Raw genomic sequence first — 18,117 nt, forward strand, 5'->3', positions numbered from 1 at the left:
CATGAACACAACTGATAGGTCCCTGCCCTGAAGCAGCTCTCGGAACAGTTGGGAAAACAGACAAAAAATGAGTAAATTAACATGAACAATAAATGATTACATGTGGTGAAAAGTGCTGTGAAGAAATAAGCAGGGTGATGAAATGGCAAATGCCCGATTTGGGGAGGTTGGTGGGGAGTGGGGGCCACGGTCAGAGGCAGGTAGGTGGTGCCTGAGGGAGGAGGGGGCTGGCAGCACAGAGGAGGGTCTTGCAGAGAGAACAGCAGGTGCAGCAACCAACCCAGTGCTCCAGCCCAGTGCTCCCAGCTTTATGCAAATTTCTTCACTTAGTCCCCATAGCAACCTAGGAGGAGGGGACTGTTATTCTCCCCATTTGACAGGGAAGGGAACTGTTGCCCCAGAGGGGTGGAGTCAGGGGGCCAAGAAGCAATCCCGCCCTCCTGGAGCAGGGCTGGGGCAGGGCCAGGGAGGCAGAAGAGGTTGGCCATCTGGTCCTGTGGGGAATGGCCTGGGAGGCCCTGCTGACCCCCGGGGCTATGGTTGCAGAAGGCGCCTTTGGGGTCCTGGGAAGAGCAGGGCCAGGACCTGGCTGGACCCTCCGAGCTCACTGTGTGCCCCTGGGCAGCGCGCTGTACCCCTCTGAGCCTTGGTTTGCTTATCTCTCAAATGGGGTAGTGGCACAAAGCCTCAGGGCGGGGAAAGAAGTGAGAGGGATGAGGGTGACCTCGGTGACCTCGGAAACCTCAGAGCCCAGGGCCCGTTTCCCTGCCCTTGCCCTTCATCCCACAGAGGTTTGCTGCGCTCCGGCATCACACAGGCCCTGTGCCGCGGGCTCTCTGCCCATCACCTCTGATCTCCCCAAGCCTGGGGGTGGAGGTGGGGATTGTCCACCAGATGGGAACACCACGAAGCAGGGACCCCTGTCTGTCCCTCTTCTCTGTCCCCTGTACCCAAAACAGTGCCCGGTTCTTGGTCCTCAGTACATATTTACTCCTTGAATGAAGTATCCCCATTTTACAGACCAAGAAAGCAAGGCCTGCAGAGGTAAAGGAATGTGGAGATGTGTTTGTGTCAGAATCACCCTGGAAAACCTCCAATGCAGGGATCACCTGGGGAACTTGTTAAAGTGCAGATTCCAATTCAGGTCAGGGATGGGGCCCAAGAATCTGCATTTCTACCAGCTTCAGGTTGGTGATGATGATACTGGTCACTGCTGGATCACAGAGTAGCCTGGATTTGAACCCAGCTGATGTGACTCTTGGTTGGGCACTTAACCTGCAAGCCAAGCACTTGGAGCTGCCAGGTCCAGAGGGGTGGGGGGACAGTCTAGGTGACTTCCTGGAGGAGGGTGGGCCTGACCTGAATCCTCAGGGATGGCCCCAGGTGGGGAAAGGGAGTGGCACAAAGGGGAGGGAGAGACTGGAGTTTCCGGGCAAGAGAGCTCGGGTGCCTTCTCCACGTCCACAGCTGGCGAGGAGTGGGCAGGTGCTTGAACCCGGCCTCAGGTCCGGGCCTCTGCTCTTTCCCAGGCCCCAATGCAGGGATGTTTCTCTTGTTTCTGGAATCTGGGATATGTCCAGCTCAGCATGAAATGGCTGTGTAAGAAGTGCTCTACACCAGAAAGCTCTCCCATCTACCTGGGCTGCAGAGTAATTTGTTCCTGATTAAGCAAATTGTTACAGGTCACCGTGCGGCCACTTTTAATGTTGACCCTTCTCTGCTCTCCTCACTCCCACAACCTATTCATTTCCATTTTCTTCTCTGCCTCCAGTTCCACTCGGGCCTCTGAAGCATGCCCACTTGGTTTCTTCCCCCTCCTTCCCTCTTCCTTCTATCCGGCATTCATGAGCCTCTGCCATGGGTTCCACCATGTGCCAGGCCCCAGGAAGGCATCCTAGAGCTTCCAGTCTTGAGAAGAAAGATGAAGGAGATCAGGAAGGGACCTCCACTTGCCCTTGAGAGTCTCACCCCTCCTGGGGCCCTGGGGTGGGGATTGAGGCAAAGCCAGGCCTCACGGGACCTGGAGTCATCAGGCTCTCAACAATGGGGGCAGCACAGCAGTGGGTACTTATAATTCCAGGACACTCCCAGGGGCCTGTGGAAGCAAACTGAAGGGGCAGTTAACACTGCAGATCAGAGGTGGCTTCCTGGAGAAGACGCCCCGACTAAGCCTTACCAGATGAGTGGTCGCAACCAGAAGACGGCGGGATGATCCCAGGGCAGACCATGTCAAGGGGACTCTCCTCCAAAGTCATATTCATTGAACAGATGAGTGAGTGAATAAATGAATGCATCTAATCCTGACCCTCTTTTTGGTAGCCAAGCTGGTCTGATGTCCTCTGTCAGAGCCAGGTGAGTCCACCCCTCTGCCCAGGTGGCCCCTCTGCCTCCCTGAGGCTTACAGCCATTTGCCACCAGACAAGGGCTTCCCTCCACCCTGGGGGTCTCCTGGGCTTGGGATCCTGGAAGCCCTAGAGTTCTCTGCCTGGGGGTCTCCCACAGCTTAGAAGAGGCAGCAGAGTTGTGATGAAGGGCACAGACCACATTCAAACTACCTTGGACCCTTCTTAGCCTTGTGGATTTGAGCAAGTCCCTGCCCCTCTCTGAGCCTCCCTGGGATGTTATAATGCCTGCATTGTGCTAGAAGTGCTGCTAAAGGATCCCCATTCTCCATTGCTCTCTGTATACACACTCTTTGCAATGTGAGTTTTTAGATCCTCCCTTCAAGAAGTAGAGTTTCTGTCTCCACCCCTTAAACTGAGGCTGGCATTGTCATTTATTTTGGTCAACAGAATGTGGTGGGAGTGATATTGGAGCCTAGGCCTCCAACGGCCTTGAGCACATCTGCAGACTCTTGGATCCTGTGGCTTCCATGTGAACAAGCCTGGGCCAGGCTGCTGGAAGATTAAGGGGCCAGGAGCGACTCAACAGGGTCAGTCATTTGTCTCAGCCAAGATCAAAAAGCCGACCCACAGCTGGCCCTCCGGTATCCTGCAGTTGCGTGAGCAAGACCAGCAAAATCAGCATAAAATTCCCCTTGACCCAGAGACTTGTAAGTGAAGCAAATGCTTTTCATTTTAAAGTCATTGCATTTTTAAAATTGAGATATAATTCATATCCTATTAGCTGTTTCGTTTGTAGTTGTTTGTTTCACGGTATTATTTTGGCAGTAGATAACTGCTACACACTTCTTGGAGTCCTCATAAAGATGAAATAAACTAGTAGATATAAATTGCTTAGAATCATTAGACACATGGTAAGCCTTGAATGGAGATTAGCTCTAGTTATTACCCCTGGGCTGCCCAGGCTTCCGGTTGGTGCTTGTCTTTGTCAACAAAGGGAAGGTATTGGGTGGGCAGTACCCTCAGTACTCTCCTTGCCACCTCCTCATGTCATTACCTGCCTGGGCACTGGGCTGGGAATACCAGTAGCTGTGTGACCTTGGGCAAGTGCCTTCACCTTCCTGAGCTTTAACCTGCTCCTATGCTGGGAGGGGATGAAGAGATCTGTCATAGAGACTCGGGAGCCTCTCTGCTGCTGCAGCCACCCAAGCAGAGTCTACTCAGGCTCCTGCTGCAGCAGCGTGGGTGTGGGACCCAGAATGAGTGGAGGTGGGGAGCCCAGCTGGCACCATCAGACCACAAAGGACCATGTGTCTGCAAAGACCACAGGATCCCACAGGGAGGGAGGGGAAAATGAGTCTGATGGCTCTCCAGGTCCCGTGAGGCCTGGCTCTGCCTCCATCCCCAAACAGTCCATTATGTCCTTACACCAGGTCTCTTTTCTTGGGCCATCGTGAAGGGGTTTCTGACATTCCATGGAAGCATCCCTGGCTGATACACAAGGCTTGCGTTTTCTTCCTCACCGGGTAGGGGACCTCTGACTATCCCAGCTTCCTGGGCATCCCTCACAGGGCTGGTCCTGAGACATTAGGGAAAGCCTGTCCCTCTCCCCCTGCCCCCTAACTAGACTGTAGGTTCCATGAGGACAGTGACACAGTCATTCCTATTCTTCATTGTATCCCTTGTACCTGGCACAGGGCCTGGTGCACAGTAGGTGCTCAGTAAATATGGTCTGTTGACTGAGTGGCCATCATATAGGTGTAGGTGTTCATTAGTCCCGGGGCCTCCTCCTTGGGAAACCTCCGTCTCCCTTTCAGCTGAGGCTCGCGCCTTCCGGTCTCACCACCCCCACACTCTCCCGTCACAGCTCACCTCACTGTGGCCTCAGGATCTTTATGGAAACACAAAGGTCATGTCAAGCCCACTCACTGCCCTTTGGCCTCCACTTAAAACACTTCAATGGGATCACAATATTCTCGGGACAGAGACCTCCCCCTCACCACCCCCAGTCTCATTTCACTTCAGGGTCCTACCCACTCCCTGCCCCCAGCCACGGAGGCTTTGGCGTTCTTCATGGTCTCCAACAGGCCTCCGGCCACCGGGCCTTGGCACATGCTGTCCCTTTGCACGTGCTGTTCCTGTGTCTGAACACCCTTGCTCAGCCCCAGGCCCACCTGAGAGCTCCTCATCACCCTTCAGATCCCAGCTCAGGCATTGGAGTCCTCAGAAAAGCCCCCCTGGGTTTCCCTTAAAATCTCCCACTATGTGCTTTCCTAGCACCATGACCCACTCCTTTAAGGCCTGTGTTCTGTACATTTAATTATGTGATTCTAGATTAATCTCTGACTCCCCCTCTAGATTGTGCACTCCATGGAGGCAGGGACCATGGTGGCTTTGCTTACTGTCCCCTTTGGCAGTGGCTGTCACAATTCAGGTGCTCAACAAATGCTAAATCATGAATGCTGCCACTGCAGGGTCTCCCTCTGTGTAGTGCACTGGTCTCCCCGACAGACAAGCAGACCCCAGAGGATGGGAATCTGTCTCAGGAGTCCCCATGGCCCTGATCCCGCTTCAGGGTCTGTCCCTAAGTGGGATCAATAAATATCTGTGAAGGAAGGGGGGGCGGGGGGGGGGGTAGGCAGGAGGGAAAGGGCTGTGAGATGTAAAGGAGTCACTGACTCAGCTTCCCGGGCCCGTGTCTGGGAAGCTGACCCCTGCGGAGAACGGATCTGGACCCACCTCCCAGCAGTGCAGGTCTCTGGCTCCTAAAGGAGCCTGGGCTTTGCTGGGCTTTGCTGGCCTCACCACACACCTGGGCTTTGCTGGGCTTTGCCTGGGCTTTGCTGGGCTTTGCTGGCCTCACCACACACCAAGTGTCACCTGGAGTCAGCTGAGCTGATGTGTGTTGTCGTGCCTGGTGATGATGTTCCACGTCTGCAGGCTCATTATGGGGAAATGGCAGAGCAGGAAGGGGAAAAGGACTGATTTCCCCAATTGTGGACATAATGAAGCAATTCATACCTTCACCAGATGCTGCTCACTCGGGGAATTTGCAAGGGAGACCACAGGACCCGTGGAAAGAGGTTCTCAGACTGAGGAGACACTTTGCAGGGACTGTTGGTGTCACTGCTGGGGCTGACTGGGTGGGTGGAACGTGGGCGAATGGCCTCATCAGAGTCGCTTGTGAGGCCATCGTCCCCCACAGCAGCCCGCCGAGGATCTGCCGTCCCCTCTCCCATTCGGCACCCCTGGGCCTGAAACCTAGTGAGTGGAGGGCTCTGAGGAGCCCCCGACCCACCCTGCCCACCACCCCCTACCTGAGAGCCACCTCCACCCTGTGCTGGGGACACAGCTCCACCTGCTCTGGAGAGAGGTCCTGGGGGACCTGCCCGAGGGAGACCTTGAAGCTCCTCAAGGAGAATCTTTGACTAGAGGCCTAAAGACCTGGGATAACACATTGTGGGCTGCTCCTCTCTCCCTGTGTCTTCTGCTCCATTTTGTCCTTCAGGGCCCAGCTGGGCTCCCCCTCCTCCAGGAAGCCTTCCCTGGTGCTTCCAGCCCACGCTGGCCTCTTTCTTGCCTAACTCCTCTCCCGTTGTGCTCCATGGGACTATATGGGGTGGGAGGGAGAGCATGGGCCTTGAACAGTAAAAGGCTTGGATTTGAGCCCTGCTCTGCCACCTTGAGCTGTGTGATCTCAGGAAAATCACTTAACTTCTCTGGGATTCCATTTCCTTAGTGTAAAACAGGGACAGTAAGGACAGGGACAACTGCCTGCTCTTTTCTTATTGTTTCTAGGTCTGTCTCTTCTATGGGATGATGAGGTTCTCCAAGGTGGGGACTGACTATGACCCTTTTCTCTATTTCTTGGATCAATGAGTATATTTGGATGAATGAATGGATATAAATGTAATTGTCAAAGCACATGTTCAGTGAGAATGTGAGTAATGACATTCTGGCTACTGTGTGTCCAGCTCCTCTCCTGGGAGACCTGCCCTTAGTGTTCTCTGTAGAGCACCCAGCCCTTCTAGGCATCATGGGACTCATCTGGAATGGCATATGGTCAGGCAGCCTGGCTCCGCTGGGAGATGTCAGGTAGTGCCCTGTCATCCTGAAAGCCCAGGATACAGCAGGCAGAACACTGGCTCTGGAGTCACAGAACAAAGGCCCAGATCCCATGCTTCCTAAATTGTGGGTCTTTCTGGGTGTATTGCATCACCTTTAGCATCCTATATTTCCTCTTTAAAATGTGGATAATAATAATATCAGCTGCCCACATCTAGTGGCTGGTCAGTGGCAGGCCAGGATTTCAGGGTAGGTCTGGTTAGCTCCAAAGCCCAGTCCCCTGTCTTGTGTTCACTGTCCTGACATTGTGAAGGGGACATGCTCAGAGTTCATGTGATTATCCTTCTACTGCAGCATCCTCTAGCCCAGGAGAGTCTAGTCCCAGTCCAACAGCCCTGAGCCCTTTTCTAATATCTCCTTGGGATGCTGTTTTCAGGCAGGAACACAGTCCACCCCTGTGGGTTGAATGAGCAGACTCCTCTGCTGCTGTGGGGAAAGCAGATTTTTTGTCAAGCCTCCCTTGTAAATCTTTGATTGATGGTCCTGGTTTGGCCATGAGTTGCTTTGGAGCTCTTGGGAAAGGGGAAACAGTTGAAAGGCCTAGGGAAGGAGATGTTTCTGGGGTCATTTATTTGATTTTTTAAAAAAAGTTTACTTAGCTTCTCCATGCAACTAGGCACTGCATTCCCCTCTATGAAATTAATGACAGAATAGATATTGGAGAGGAAAAAATTAGTGAACGTGAGGCATAGCAATTAAAACCATCTAAAATGCAGAGTGTGGTGCGGTTACACTGAGGAGATGGCATCTTCGAACTTAACACTTTCTGGAAAGGCGCTGACAGGCCCCAAAACTGGGAAAAAGATGAACTTCCTAGATATGTCTTTAGATGATATTATACTTCTTAAAAAGATAGACAACATAAACACTGAAGACACTGAAACACTGAATGGGAGACAGAACTATAAAAGAAGGAACTCAGTTTCAAGAAACATCAAATGCTCATAGGACTTGCCAGCAGAGAGGATACTCGAGATTCGGAAACAACCATGAAGAAAGAAATCACAATAAAAAAACCAAGCCAAGATCTTTCTGGATTCAAGTTTGGGCTGAGCCCTTTAAAGAAGCAATCTTTAATTAAGCAGGAGAAGTACAATGATGAATATAAGGCCCAATCAGAGAAGAATCAAGGCCAATCAGAGAGGAACCAGCATCAATCAGAAGGAAATCAAGGCAAATCAGAAGGAAATCGAGGCCAACTGGAAGAAAATCAATACCACTCAGGGAGATCTCATTGTCAGTCGGAAAGATCTCAAGGCCCATCAGAGAGATCTCATGGTCAGTCAGAGAGATCTCATGGCAAATCAGAGAGATATCATTTCAAATCAGAGAGACCTCATGGTCAAGCAGAGAGATCTTTTGACCACTCAGAGAGGTCTCGTAGCCACACAGAGAAATCTCATGGCCACTCAGAGAGATCTTGTGGCTGTTCAAAGAGATCTCATGGCTAATCTTGGAGATATCAAATATACCCACCAGTAGGAAGATTCAAAACATCACCCAAAATTGAGTCTGAATTTGACAGGTCTTTTGCAATGAAGAAAAGGATGAATATTTCCAGAAACAGATGCAACAAAGAAATAATCAAATGAACATGAAATGAAAAATAACACCAGAAAATGATCGCCCCTCTGATGAAAATACTAGAAGATATGAAAGATACATGAAACATGGGGTTAAAGCTTTACTCCTAACAAGTAAGTATACAACAACCAAGAGTTCTTTGCATCAGCCAAGAGGAATATACCTTGACTTCAGTTTTCAAGCAATGGGTAATCAGACTAAGATTTCACTCAATGAGAGATTCTCTAAACTGAAAACAAGAGAATCACCAGAACCGATCTTCAACAGCTGAAAAATGAACAGTTCTTCCCTTAAAGATTTGCTATTAACAAGGATATTATAGTTGATTATATTCAAGAGCATATGCATATCTATATTCTTTCAATATGTATTAACTTTTTACTGCTGTTGTTAAGGTATTTTTTCCTTATGTAAGCTTTCATGTGAAGAATCTGTCAAAACTAAGTGTTCATGTGAAGGAAAATAATGTTTAGCTTTGTTTGCGTAAGAGAACAATAGGGAGGTGAGCAAGAAGTAAGGTGTTTTAGAAGAAGAGATTTTAGGAAAACAGCTATGTTTTTAGAATTACATGCATTTTCAACATTGGAGAATTTTTTCCTTTGGTTTAATTTGTTTCTTGAGCTATAGAACCCACATATAAATCTCAGTAGGCTCCATTTCATCAGTAGAGCAAGGTAATTGATAAGTATCTTTTATGGCTAAATATTCTGTGCCTCACAAATCAGTCAGAGAGATTGAAATCTATAATTTGATTATTAAAAAATTCAATTTATAACCAAGCTAGTACATTTTTCTAGAAATCTGTTTACCTTGAACATGAATTTATAAGATTTTTAAGCTGTTCTGTCACTTTCTGTAAAAACACTAAATAAATGAAATTTAAATGTAAAAAAAACTGTCTAAAATGAAATACAGAGAGAAAAATGGCTGAACAATTTCCTAATATGATGAATAAACTATAAACTCACAGATCCAAGAAGCTAAAAAAACTCTCAGCAAAAGAAAGATGAAGGAAAATAACGAAGGCAGATTTTAATCAAACTTCTCAAACCAGTGGCAAAGAGAAAAATTTAAAAAGCAGAGATTAAAAAAAAAATGAAACAAGGATGACAGCAGATTTCGCCTCAGAAACAATGTAAGCAAGAATACAGTTGAAGAACATTTGTAAATGCATTTCAAAACCTGTCAATTTAGAATTCTATATCCAGAAAAATATCTTTCAAAAACAAAGATGAAGTAAAGAATCTTTCAGATATACAGAAGCTGAAAGAATTCATTACAAGCAGGCTTGCATTATAAGAAATGAAGGAGATCACTTAGGAAGAAGTAAAATGATTCCAGATAGAAATATGGATCTACCCAAAGGAAAAAGGGTCACCCAAAATGGTAACTACATGTGTAAATAGGAAAAATTCTCTTCTTGATACTTCGATCTCTTTTAAAGACAATTGACCGCTCAAACAAAATCAATTACATAGTGTAGGGTGTATGTATATATATGTATATACACATACAATAACATTAGCACAAAGGTTCAGAGGAGAGAAACAGAAGCATATTATTTTATGGTTCTTATACTTTAATGAAGTGGTAGAATATTATGTAAACTGTGTACAGTGATAAGTTAAAGAGGTATACTATAAGCCCTAAGCCAACCACTAAAATAACAAAACAAAAAGAGCTAATAAACCAACAAAAGATATAAAATGGGACCATAAAAATATTTCAGTTAATCCAAAAGAAAATAGAAGACGAGGAAAAGGGGAGTAGAGATAGGTGGACACTAATCACAGTAAATGTAAATGGTCAAAATACTGTAATTAAAACACTTAGATTGTCAGATTGCTTAAGAAAGCAAGACCCAACTACATGGTGCCTAAAGAAATGCAGTTAAAATATAAAGACACAAATAATTTTAAATTATAAATTGATTGAGCTAAAAAGAAAAACAATGAGAAATTCAATGAAACAAAAGTTTGGTTCTTTGAGAAAGAAAATTGATAAACCCTTACTCAGACTGTTTAGGAAAAAAAGAAGACACTTTCCCAATATCAGGAATGAGATAGCTGACATCATCCCAGATTCACAGATATTAGAAGTATAATAAGGGAATATTATCAGCAATTTTATGCCATAAATTCAACAACGTACATGAAATTGACAAGATCCTTGAATGACACAAACTGCCTTGGAGGGAGACAGTGTGTTTGTACTGGAGCATGGATTCATGGTGAGTGGTTGTGAAGGAGCTTCATGACTTTGGTTTCTTCTCTAAATGCCAGGTGTCATTAGTGGTAACAGCAACATGGAAGCCTGATGATGAGGTATGTGTGCTGCCCCTCCTGGGGCAAGCTGGGACTCTGGGCCTGGGTGCCCACAGCCATGAGCCTTCAACGAGGGGCCGTGAGCCCTGGATTTGTGTACTGATGGTGCATCTTACTGTGACCCTGGGCAAGTCACCCTGCCACTTTGGGGCTTGGTTACCTCCTAATGACTCTGAGGCAAGAAGCTCAGGGGCATTGGGAGGCCAAATGAGATTTGCAGGAAGAAAGCAATTTGCAACCCATCATGCATGGTGTATTAGTCAGGGCTCTCTAGGGAAACAGGACCAACAGGGAATTTGTAAATATGAGATTTTATAAAAACGTCTCATGCAACTGTGGGGATACATGAGTCCAAAATCCGTAGGGCAGACAGTAAGCTGGCAACTCCGATGAAGGTCTTCGATGGAGTCCCCAGGAGAGGCTGGCTGCTGAAGGAGTGAAAGTTCTCTCTCTTCTCCCTTAAATATCTTCAACTGATTGGATTAAATCCAGCTGATTGAATTCTCTCATTGCAGAAGACATTCCCTTAGTTGATTGTAGATGTAACCGGCCAAGATGCAATTAATTGACTGATGATTTAATAAACTGGCCTTCTGGTTTATTAACCAGTTACGAAATGTCCTTGCAGTAATGGGTTAGGCCAGTGTTTGCTGGACCAGACAACTGGCACCATCACCTGACCAATTTGACACATGAGCCTAACCATCACACATGAGCACATGTCAAAGAATCGTCTCCTCTCTTCCTCCTCTTTCTCTCCCTCCCCCATCCCCACTTCTCCCTCCCCATCCATTCCCTGTTTTCTTCCTCCTCCTTCTTCATGATCAGAATTCAGGGCTCAGCGGTAAGATGATGGGCTGACATTTTTCCCAGGGCAATCTTTCTGGGAAGCTTCGAGTCACCCCCACTTTAGGGGCCCATCACTCCTGAAGCCTCTCAGACTCACCTGCTGTCCTGAAGTCTGGGGTGGAGCTGCATTTGTGCTCAGCTGGCTCCCGGCCCAGTCAGGGGAGCTGGGGCGTCCTGGAGCTTCTGCCCGCTTAGCATCCGTTCCATGTTATTTTGTTAAGAAGTTCTTGGTTCTCACCAGGTGCTCTCAACTTCCCTGGAAGGAGAAGAAGGAAGGCAGTGGTGGGAGCTGTCTCATCCCAGCCTAAGCTCTAGGGATTCTGAGCACTGCTGGCTCTCATTTCTAGATCCAGGAGCTGTCCTGGCTGCTATCCTCCTGGGTCTGAATTTTTCCTTTTTTCTACAAATCTGTGGCCATCTGTATTCATCCAATACTTCTTTTTGTTGTCTCTTTTTCTTACGTTAGCTAGAGTCTGATTCTGATGCTGCAACTGGGCCCAGGATTAGGAAAAGCAGCTCATTCCTGTCTGCTGTGACCCCACCATGGGGTCGAGCAAATCCATCCTCATGGCATCAGGCTTGTCAAAAGGGGAAAGAGGTCTACGTATGAGGTTCAAGACAAATTTCCTGTGAAGAAGAAAGAAAGGCACCAACAATCTTTTCTAACATCCACCTCTAGCTCCATGATCTGGGCTCGGGAGGGATGTGCCAGGTAACAGGATCAATGTCAGCAACCCCTTCTAGACCCCGACTCTAACAGCTGCTGGACCCTTGTTTGACCAAAAGGGGACTGTGAGCAGCCACGCCAGGTGTCAGCACATGAGACCAGGCAGAGCAAGCTGCCTGGGGCTCGGTCCTTCCATAGTCTTTCATTTGCAAGCTTGGTGGCCTTGGGTAAGTGATGTCACCTCCTCAAAGTCTCGGTCTCCTCATCTGGAAAATGGGGTGGCAACCTTGCAGTCCTCACAGGGTGCCATGAGGACCAAGTGAGTTACTACACCTGGAGCCCTCAGAACAGTGTCCTCACCTGGTAAGCCTGTGTAAACATCACTTGCCGTTGATGACTATGATGATGACAATGATGATGATGGTGATGGTGACATGTGCTCCCATTCCCAGACAGCTCCTCTGTCATCAGGTGCTGGGCCCCTCCTCATGGCGTCATCCTCCCCAAGGCTCTGCCATCAGGGAAGGGGTTCATTTCTTCTCATTGGCTTGGTTAATCCTCAGACCCACTTAGCAGAGCAGAGAGGCTTTTTTTTTTTTTTGTCTCAGGGCTTCCTCTTGCTCAGCAGGGTAGAATTTAGTGATGCTGGGACTTAAAACATCCCTGCAGTCAGACCAGTGGGGACCAGCATGAGGTTGTTTCTTTTGCTTTCTGAGCACAATCATTGTGCATTGTAATCCAGCTGACATTTTTTCTCCTTTCTCAACTCCCAAGGAGAGATGACTGTCAACACGACCTGATTTTCTCTGTCTGGGCAAGACCTGGCCTTCAGAGCAGTGAGGCTGCTAGGAGAGCATTCAGTCCAACCTGCTTGTGAGGAGGGAATTCCAGGGAGGAATGTTGGGGGCTACTGGGGAAACTAAGGTAGGTAGGCAACCTGCCCAAGGTCATGGTGCGAGTTGGTGGCAGAAGAGGGGCAAAGACTCGACTTCCTGACCCATGGACAATGCTCTCTCAGCTCTGCTTCAGCCAACACGGATCCCAGGCCTGGGGCGCTGGCTGGACCCAGAATTCCAAGCCCAGAGCTGGCCGAGTGGGAGAGGAGGTGAGGGCTTGGTGGAGAGCAGGAACATTAAGCCTTTGCACACTGTCACTGGGCTCTGTAGGGGCCAGTGAAGGAGGGTCTCTCTAGTCCTGCTGGGGCCGATGGATGGACTTGAACCTCAGGCTATAGCAGCCTGTGGTGAAATTGTCACAGGCTCACTAGGAAATAAGAGAAATAAGGCCAATGTCATCTGTCAGCGTAGCGTTGCCAACTGTTAACACCTCCCAAAGAGTGCTTCTCTGATCCCAGTTTGGGAAATGCCATGTTAAGGCATTTAAAAGTCACTGTGATTTAACCATGAACTTTCCCAGAATTGGCTGAGCCTCCCTGCCAGTCTGAGCAGAGTGCTAGGAGTGGGAGCATGTGCTTGCTCTATTCCACTGACATATGAGGCAATAAAGCCCCGTCTCAGATGGAGCTTATATTCTGATGGGGGGATGCAGATAAGAAACAAGCAATAACTTCAGAGAGTGAGAAGCTCGGTGGGGGAACTGAACAGGGTGATGATGATAGGCAGCAAGACACAAACGAAACGGCACGCTTGCATTGGGTAATTTGAAGTGAGTTTAAAAAGACCATTTTCAAAGGTGTGGGCAGGGAGTAAGGAAGCCCGGAGGTAGTGCAGTTTACTGGCATCTAGCAATGGAGGGGCTCCAGCACCAGGGAGAGGGCCATGGAGGGGGGAGGCTGTCTGGGGAGGGGGCAGGGTGGGGAGGGCCCACCTGACAGCAGCTGAAACCCGTGGTCTAAGGACAGAGCCAGCTCATGTGCTCAGCAAGGAGGGAGCCAGGGAAAGGAACACCCAGCCTCCCACCCCTCCCTCCCTGATCGCCTGCTGGGGCTCCCCTTTGATGTAACCCAGCTGGAAGTGTGGGTGCAGGGGCCCCTTAATGCGGTCCATAAGGTCGGCCTCTGGGCCCCAGAGTTGTTGGGAGGAGGGTGGAGCAGGATCTGGAGGGCACAAGGGGGATGTGTGACTTCCGCCTGGTGCTCAGGGAAGGCTACGGGGAGCGGCTGGGATTCGGCCTGGCATCCCCGAGTGAGAGGAACCGGCTGTGAGAAGAGCTGGGGAAGGGCGTTCCTGGGAGAGGGCACGGTGGGAGCAGAGGCCCTGCAGTGAGGCGGGGAGCAGAAAGGCCGGTCTGCGTGTGTGGAGGTGCGAGGCGGGCCAGCTAAGGAGCGTGGGCTTTTTTTGTCAGTTTAGTGAGAGGCAGTTGGTGAGTTGATCTGACTCACCTGTGGGGAGAATGGCCTCTAAGGGGGCAGGATGCAGGCAGAGGGTGGAGGGGTGTGGGGGGAGGGAGGGTCAGGGCTCAGGGGGTGGGAGAGCCTGCAGCAATGGCCAGGCCAGGTGAAAGGCCTAGAATACGGCAGTGGGCAGTAGATAAAGAAGCTTGGTGGATTGGGAGGTGTTTATATATTTTGGAGGGAGACCCTCAGAACTAGCTGATGGATCAGATGTGGGGGACAAAGGACAAGAACACTCAACTCCTGGCTTTGGGGCTTGAGTCAGCAGGAAATGGGGTGCCATGTGCTGGGTTGGGAAGGCTCAGAGGGGAGCTGGGTCAAGGAGGAAATAAAGAGCCCTATTGAGGACATTAAACAGGTCTCTTCCAAGGGTATCATAAATTTGGGTGCTGTCCATTTAGAGGACAGGGGGATCTTTGAAAGGAGCATTCCTTTCTTGTCATTACTACTGACTTCATTTTAGTGGAAGGTTTTATTTGCTCTTAATGATTAAGTATAGGTAGAGTTCCTAAGCAAACCCCCCACACTGGGCACTGCCCTGGGAGCAGACACTTTGCTGGCCGCTGGTGAGAGGAGACCCCAGGACCCCGGGCCCAGGCAGAGAGAACATGGAGATGCCCACCCTGAGCATTCTGTGCCATGCAGAGGGAATGGGGCTGTGAGGGGGTTGGGAGGGCTGGCTCCTCGTCCCATCTCGGAGGCTCTTGTGCAGGGTAACAGGGGCTCTCTGGCCTCAGTCTGGGGTCAGGGCCCACCAGGCCCCCTTCTTGTGTCAGCATCTATGAGCTGGGTGGGGTCTTCAGGGAGCCAGGTTTTGGCCTCCCCTTTTCTCACCCAGTCCCACCTGGGGCCCCGATACATTGCTGCAGGTGTGACAAAGGTGCTGAGGGAGCCTTCCGGGACTGCTGAGGTGCCCGACTGGGTCTGCAGCTTAGATGCTTAACTAAAAACTTGACAAATCTTACGAATGAGAATGGATGTGATGCGGAAGTCATTAGAGGCTGAGAGGAAGATGGGCCCGGAGCAGCCATCAGGCCAAACTGCCGAGCAGGAGAAGGCTCTGGTTTCAGGAAAGCCAGTGGAGCTCCTTACCCTGTCTGCCTGGTGACACATACGCAGGAGGCCCCTCCATGGATGAGCGGGCGAGGCGCAGGGCCTCTGGAGAACTGCTGCCTGCATGGTTGGGACTACGTGACCTTGTCAGGACACTGAGGCCCTCTGTGACTCAATTTCTTCATTTGACAGATGGGAATAAGGATACTTCTCTTGCACAGGTGGTTGTGTGGTGAGAGAGGGTGTGTGTGTGTGAAGTGCCCATCATAGCCCAGAATAGGGCATGTGCTCCAGCAACAGTTGGCTTGTCACCTTCATCATCGTTGTCATTTTCATGGTAGCAGTGATGACAATACCATTATCTTTCAATCACCTGCCATAGAGAGTCCCAGAATTATAAGGACTTGAGACATGGTCTACTTAAATGCCCTCATTTGGTATAAAAACGCTGAGGCCCAGAGAGGGACAGGGCTTGCCTGAGGTCCATGGGACAGGACTTGCTCCCAGGCTCTGACTTCCAGGCCAGATGCCTTTGTCCGCTGCTCTGGTCTTCTGCCTGTGGGGTCTAGACCGGCCCTCACCTGACGACATGGGGTTTGTAGGTTGCAGACCTCATGGAGTAGGAGACAGAGGATCACGTGGGGAACAGAGAAGGGAAAGGAGAGGTGTTCAGGCCTAAGAGGCCCACACTGGCTCCCCAGGCTGGCTCAAGACCAGCTAGCAGCCTGGTCAACAGCTCCTGGGGACTGGCAGCCCTGCAAATAGGCTGGGTGTTTGTTCCAGGTGTGCCCCCGGCAAGGGTGGGCACCTAGAGGGAGCTGGGGGAACAGCTGGTAAACTCTGAAGGGCCTCAGAAGCCAAGCTAGGGGAGGAGGCAGGGAGCCATGGCAGGTTTCTGGCCCAGTTTGCCACCGTGGGGGTGGGTTGGAGACATCAATATGGGGCGGGGTCACAGTGCAGGGGAGCAAGGACGCTGCCTGGGCCCTGCCCTGATGGAAGCCCTGTGAGAGCCATTTGGGAGACAATGACCCCAAGGGTGTCCAGGTGGCCAGTGCTTCCTTTACACAGTTTTCTCTGTTCCAGAGTCTCACCTAAGCTGGACCATGGAACCCCAGGCCTGGGTCAAACTCATTTCCAATGGATTTCATCAGGCCATTGATTTGTAAAGGTTTGCTAATCGATAGAAACTGGGCAGTCAGTAGTGGGTCTCAGAGTCAAGGGGGAAATAGACTTTTAAGTGATGCCTGCCAGGTTATTGTATTAACTTGGTTCCATGTTTATTGCCTGTTGTTTTGAGTTAATTACATGGTGCCTAAACGTATGTCTTTTAAATCTCTCATAATGCTCTTCATGATCAATTCATATTTAATTGACATGCTTGCTGATTAAGGGGAATCATGTGCTTTGTGACATGAAGGAGGAGAGTTTCACACACCCAGAGCCGTAGGAAGGTGTAATTGACATTGATGGGGAAAGTGGGCTTTTACAGCCTCCTAACGGTTTCTCCATTAACTCCACAAGATGATCTTTGCAGCCTGGAGCGGGGCTAGAGTTTCAGATTGCTGGGATTCGAGTTCCTGGACTGTGGCCTTCTATCTGGGGTCAGGAAATTACCAAACCTTTCTATGTGGAAGTTTCCTTATCTCTAAAAAAACTGTCATAATACCAACACCATGGGGCTGTTTTTCCCTCCATGATGCAGTCTTCAGGGTCACACTGCTAAGCTGGTGAGTGGGAGCGGCTGGGCTCACTGGGATCTGGTACTATAGGAGCCCCCCAGGGGTGCGGAGAGGGTCAGTGCAGCGCCTACCAAGGGTCAGACACATGGGCTCACACTGTTGAGTGAGGGAGCTGAGACTTGCCCCTGACTGTCTGATTTTAGAGCCCACCCAGTGCCCAGTTTCCTTCTGGGAGACGCTCTCCCTCCTGCCCTGTCCCCACCTCAGCCTTTGCACACAAAGAGCCCTTCTCAGTCAATTACCAGCCCCGCCTTGTAGTTAGTGCAGGAGGAGTGCCCGGGGTTAAAATCCCTGCCTGGATTAACCACCGAGTAGAGTATTTAGCTCATGTACACACAGAAAATCTCCAAAGAGTCTTCTAATATTTATTCTGGAAACTGGAACATGCAGATAAGGTGAGTGTGTGACACTGAAAATGCCAGAATAAATTTACATTCTCTAAGCCACAAAGAGGTACATTTATGTGGTGGTGGGTGGGTGGGAGAGGAAGAAGAGAACCCAACCGGGCAGAAGGCAGGCTCTGGTGGGCTTTCCCCAATAGCAAAGACTCATACTCGAGAGTCCCAGGAGCTTAGAACCTGACGGTGCTAAAACCTAGAGTCTTACACTCCCCAAATCTTGGAACTGTCACTTCATAGTATCTTAAACTATAAAATCTGAAGTCAGAATCCTAGAATTTTGGGACTTCAGGGAATGTAACCATCATCTTGCTCAGACCCTCAAACAGCCCCCAGATCCCCTCCGTAGTGTTTCAGCAAGTGGATTCCAGGCTTCTGATCTTGCTCTGGGGTCCCCTCCTCAGGGAAGCCTCCCTGACCCCCTGCCCTGGCCAGATACCCGTAATCTCAGACTCTGCTAGTGAAGAGGCCTCTGAGCAGGGGCCTGAGTGAGTGAGGAAGCGAGTCATTCAAAACGGGCCTTCCAGGCAGAGGCATCAGCTAGCGCAAGGGCCCCGGGGCAGGAATGTACTAGTGTGCCAGTAAGACCCTGTTTGACCTCTCCAAGCTGGTATGACCTTGAGTCTTTGGGCACAGGGGCAATAAGTGGGGAGACGATGCTCCTCTGGGGGCAGCAGGTGCTG

At 49.8% G+C, this 18,117-nt stretch overlaps 1 protein-coding gene across 1 annotated transcript; it reads left to right on the forward strand.

Annotated features, from left to right (window-relative positions):
* The first annotated feature begins 7,208 nt into the window (after positions 1-7,208).
* Positions 7,209-7,918, forward strand: LUZP4 (leucine zipper protein 4). The gene is given in 3 exon segments (XM_037810105.1): positions 7,209-7,399; positions 7,401-7,476; positions 7,478-7,918. Coding segments are annotated over 3 exon segments (708 nt in total).
* Positions 7,919-18,117: the final 10,199 nt, after the last annotated feature.

The sequence above is a fragment of the Choloepus didactylus genome, chromosome 2 (genome assembly GCF_015220235.1).
Source record: "Choloepus didactylus isolate mChoDid1 chromosome 2, mChoDid1.pri, whole genome shotgun sequence".
Classification (NCBI taxonomy): Eukaryota; Metazoa; Chordata; class Mammalia; order Pilosa; family Megalonychidae; genus Choloepus; species Choloepus didactylus.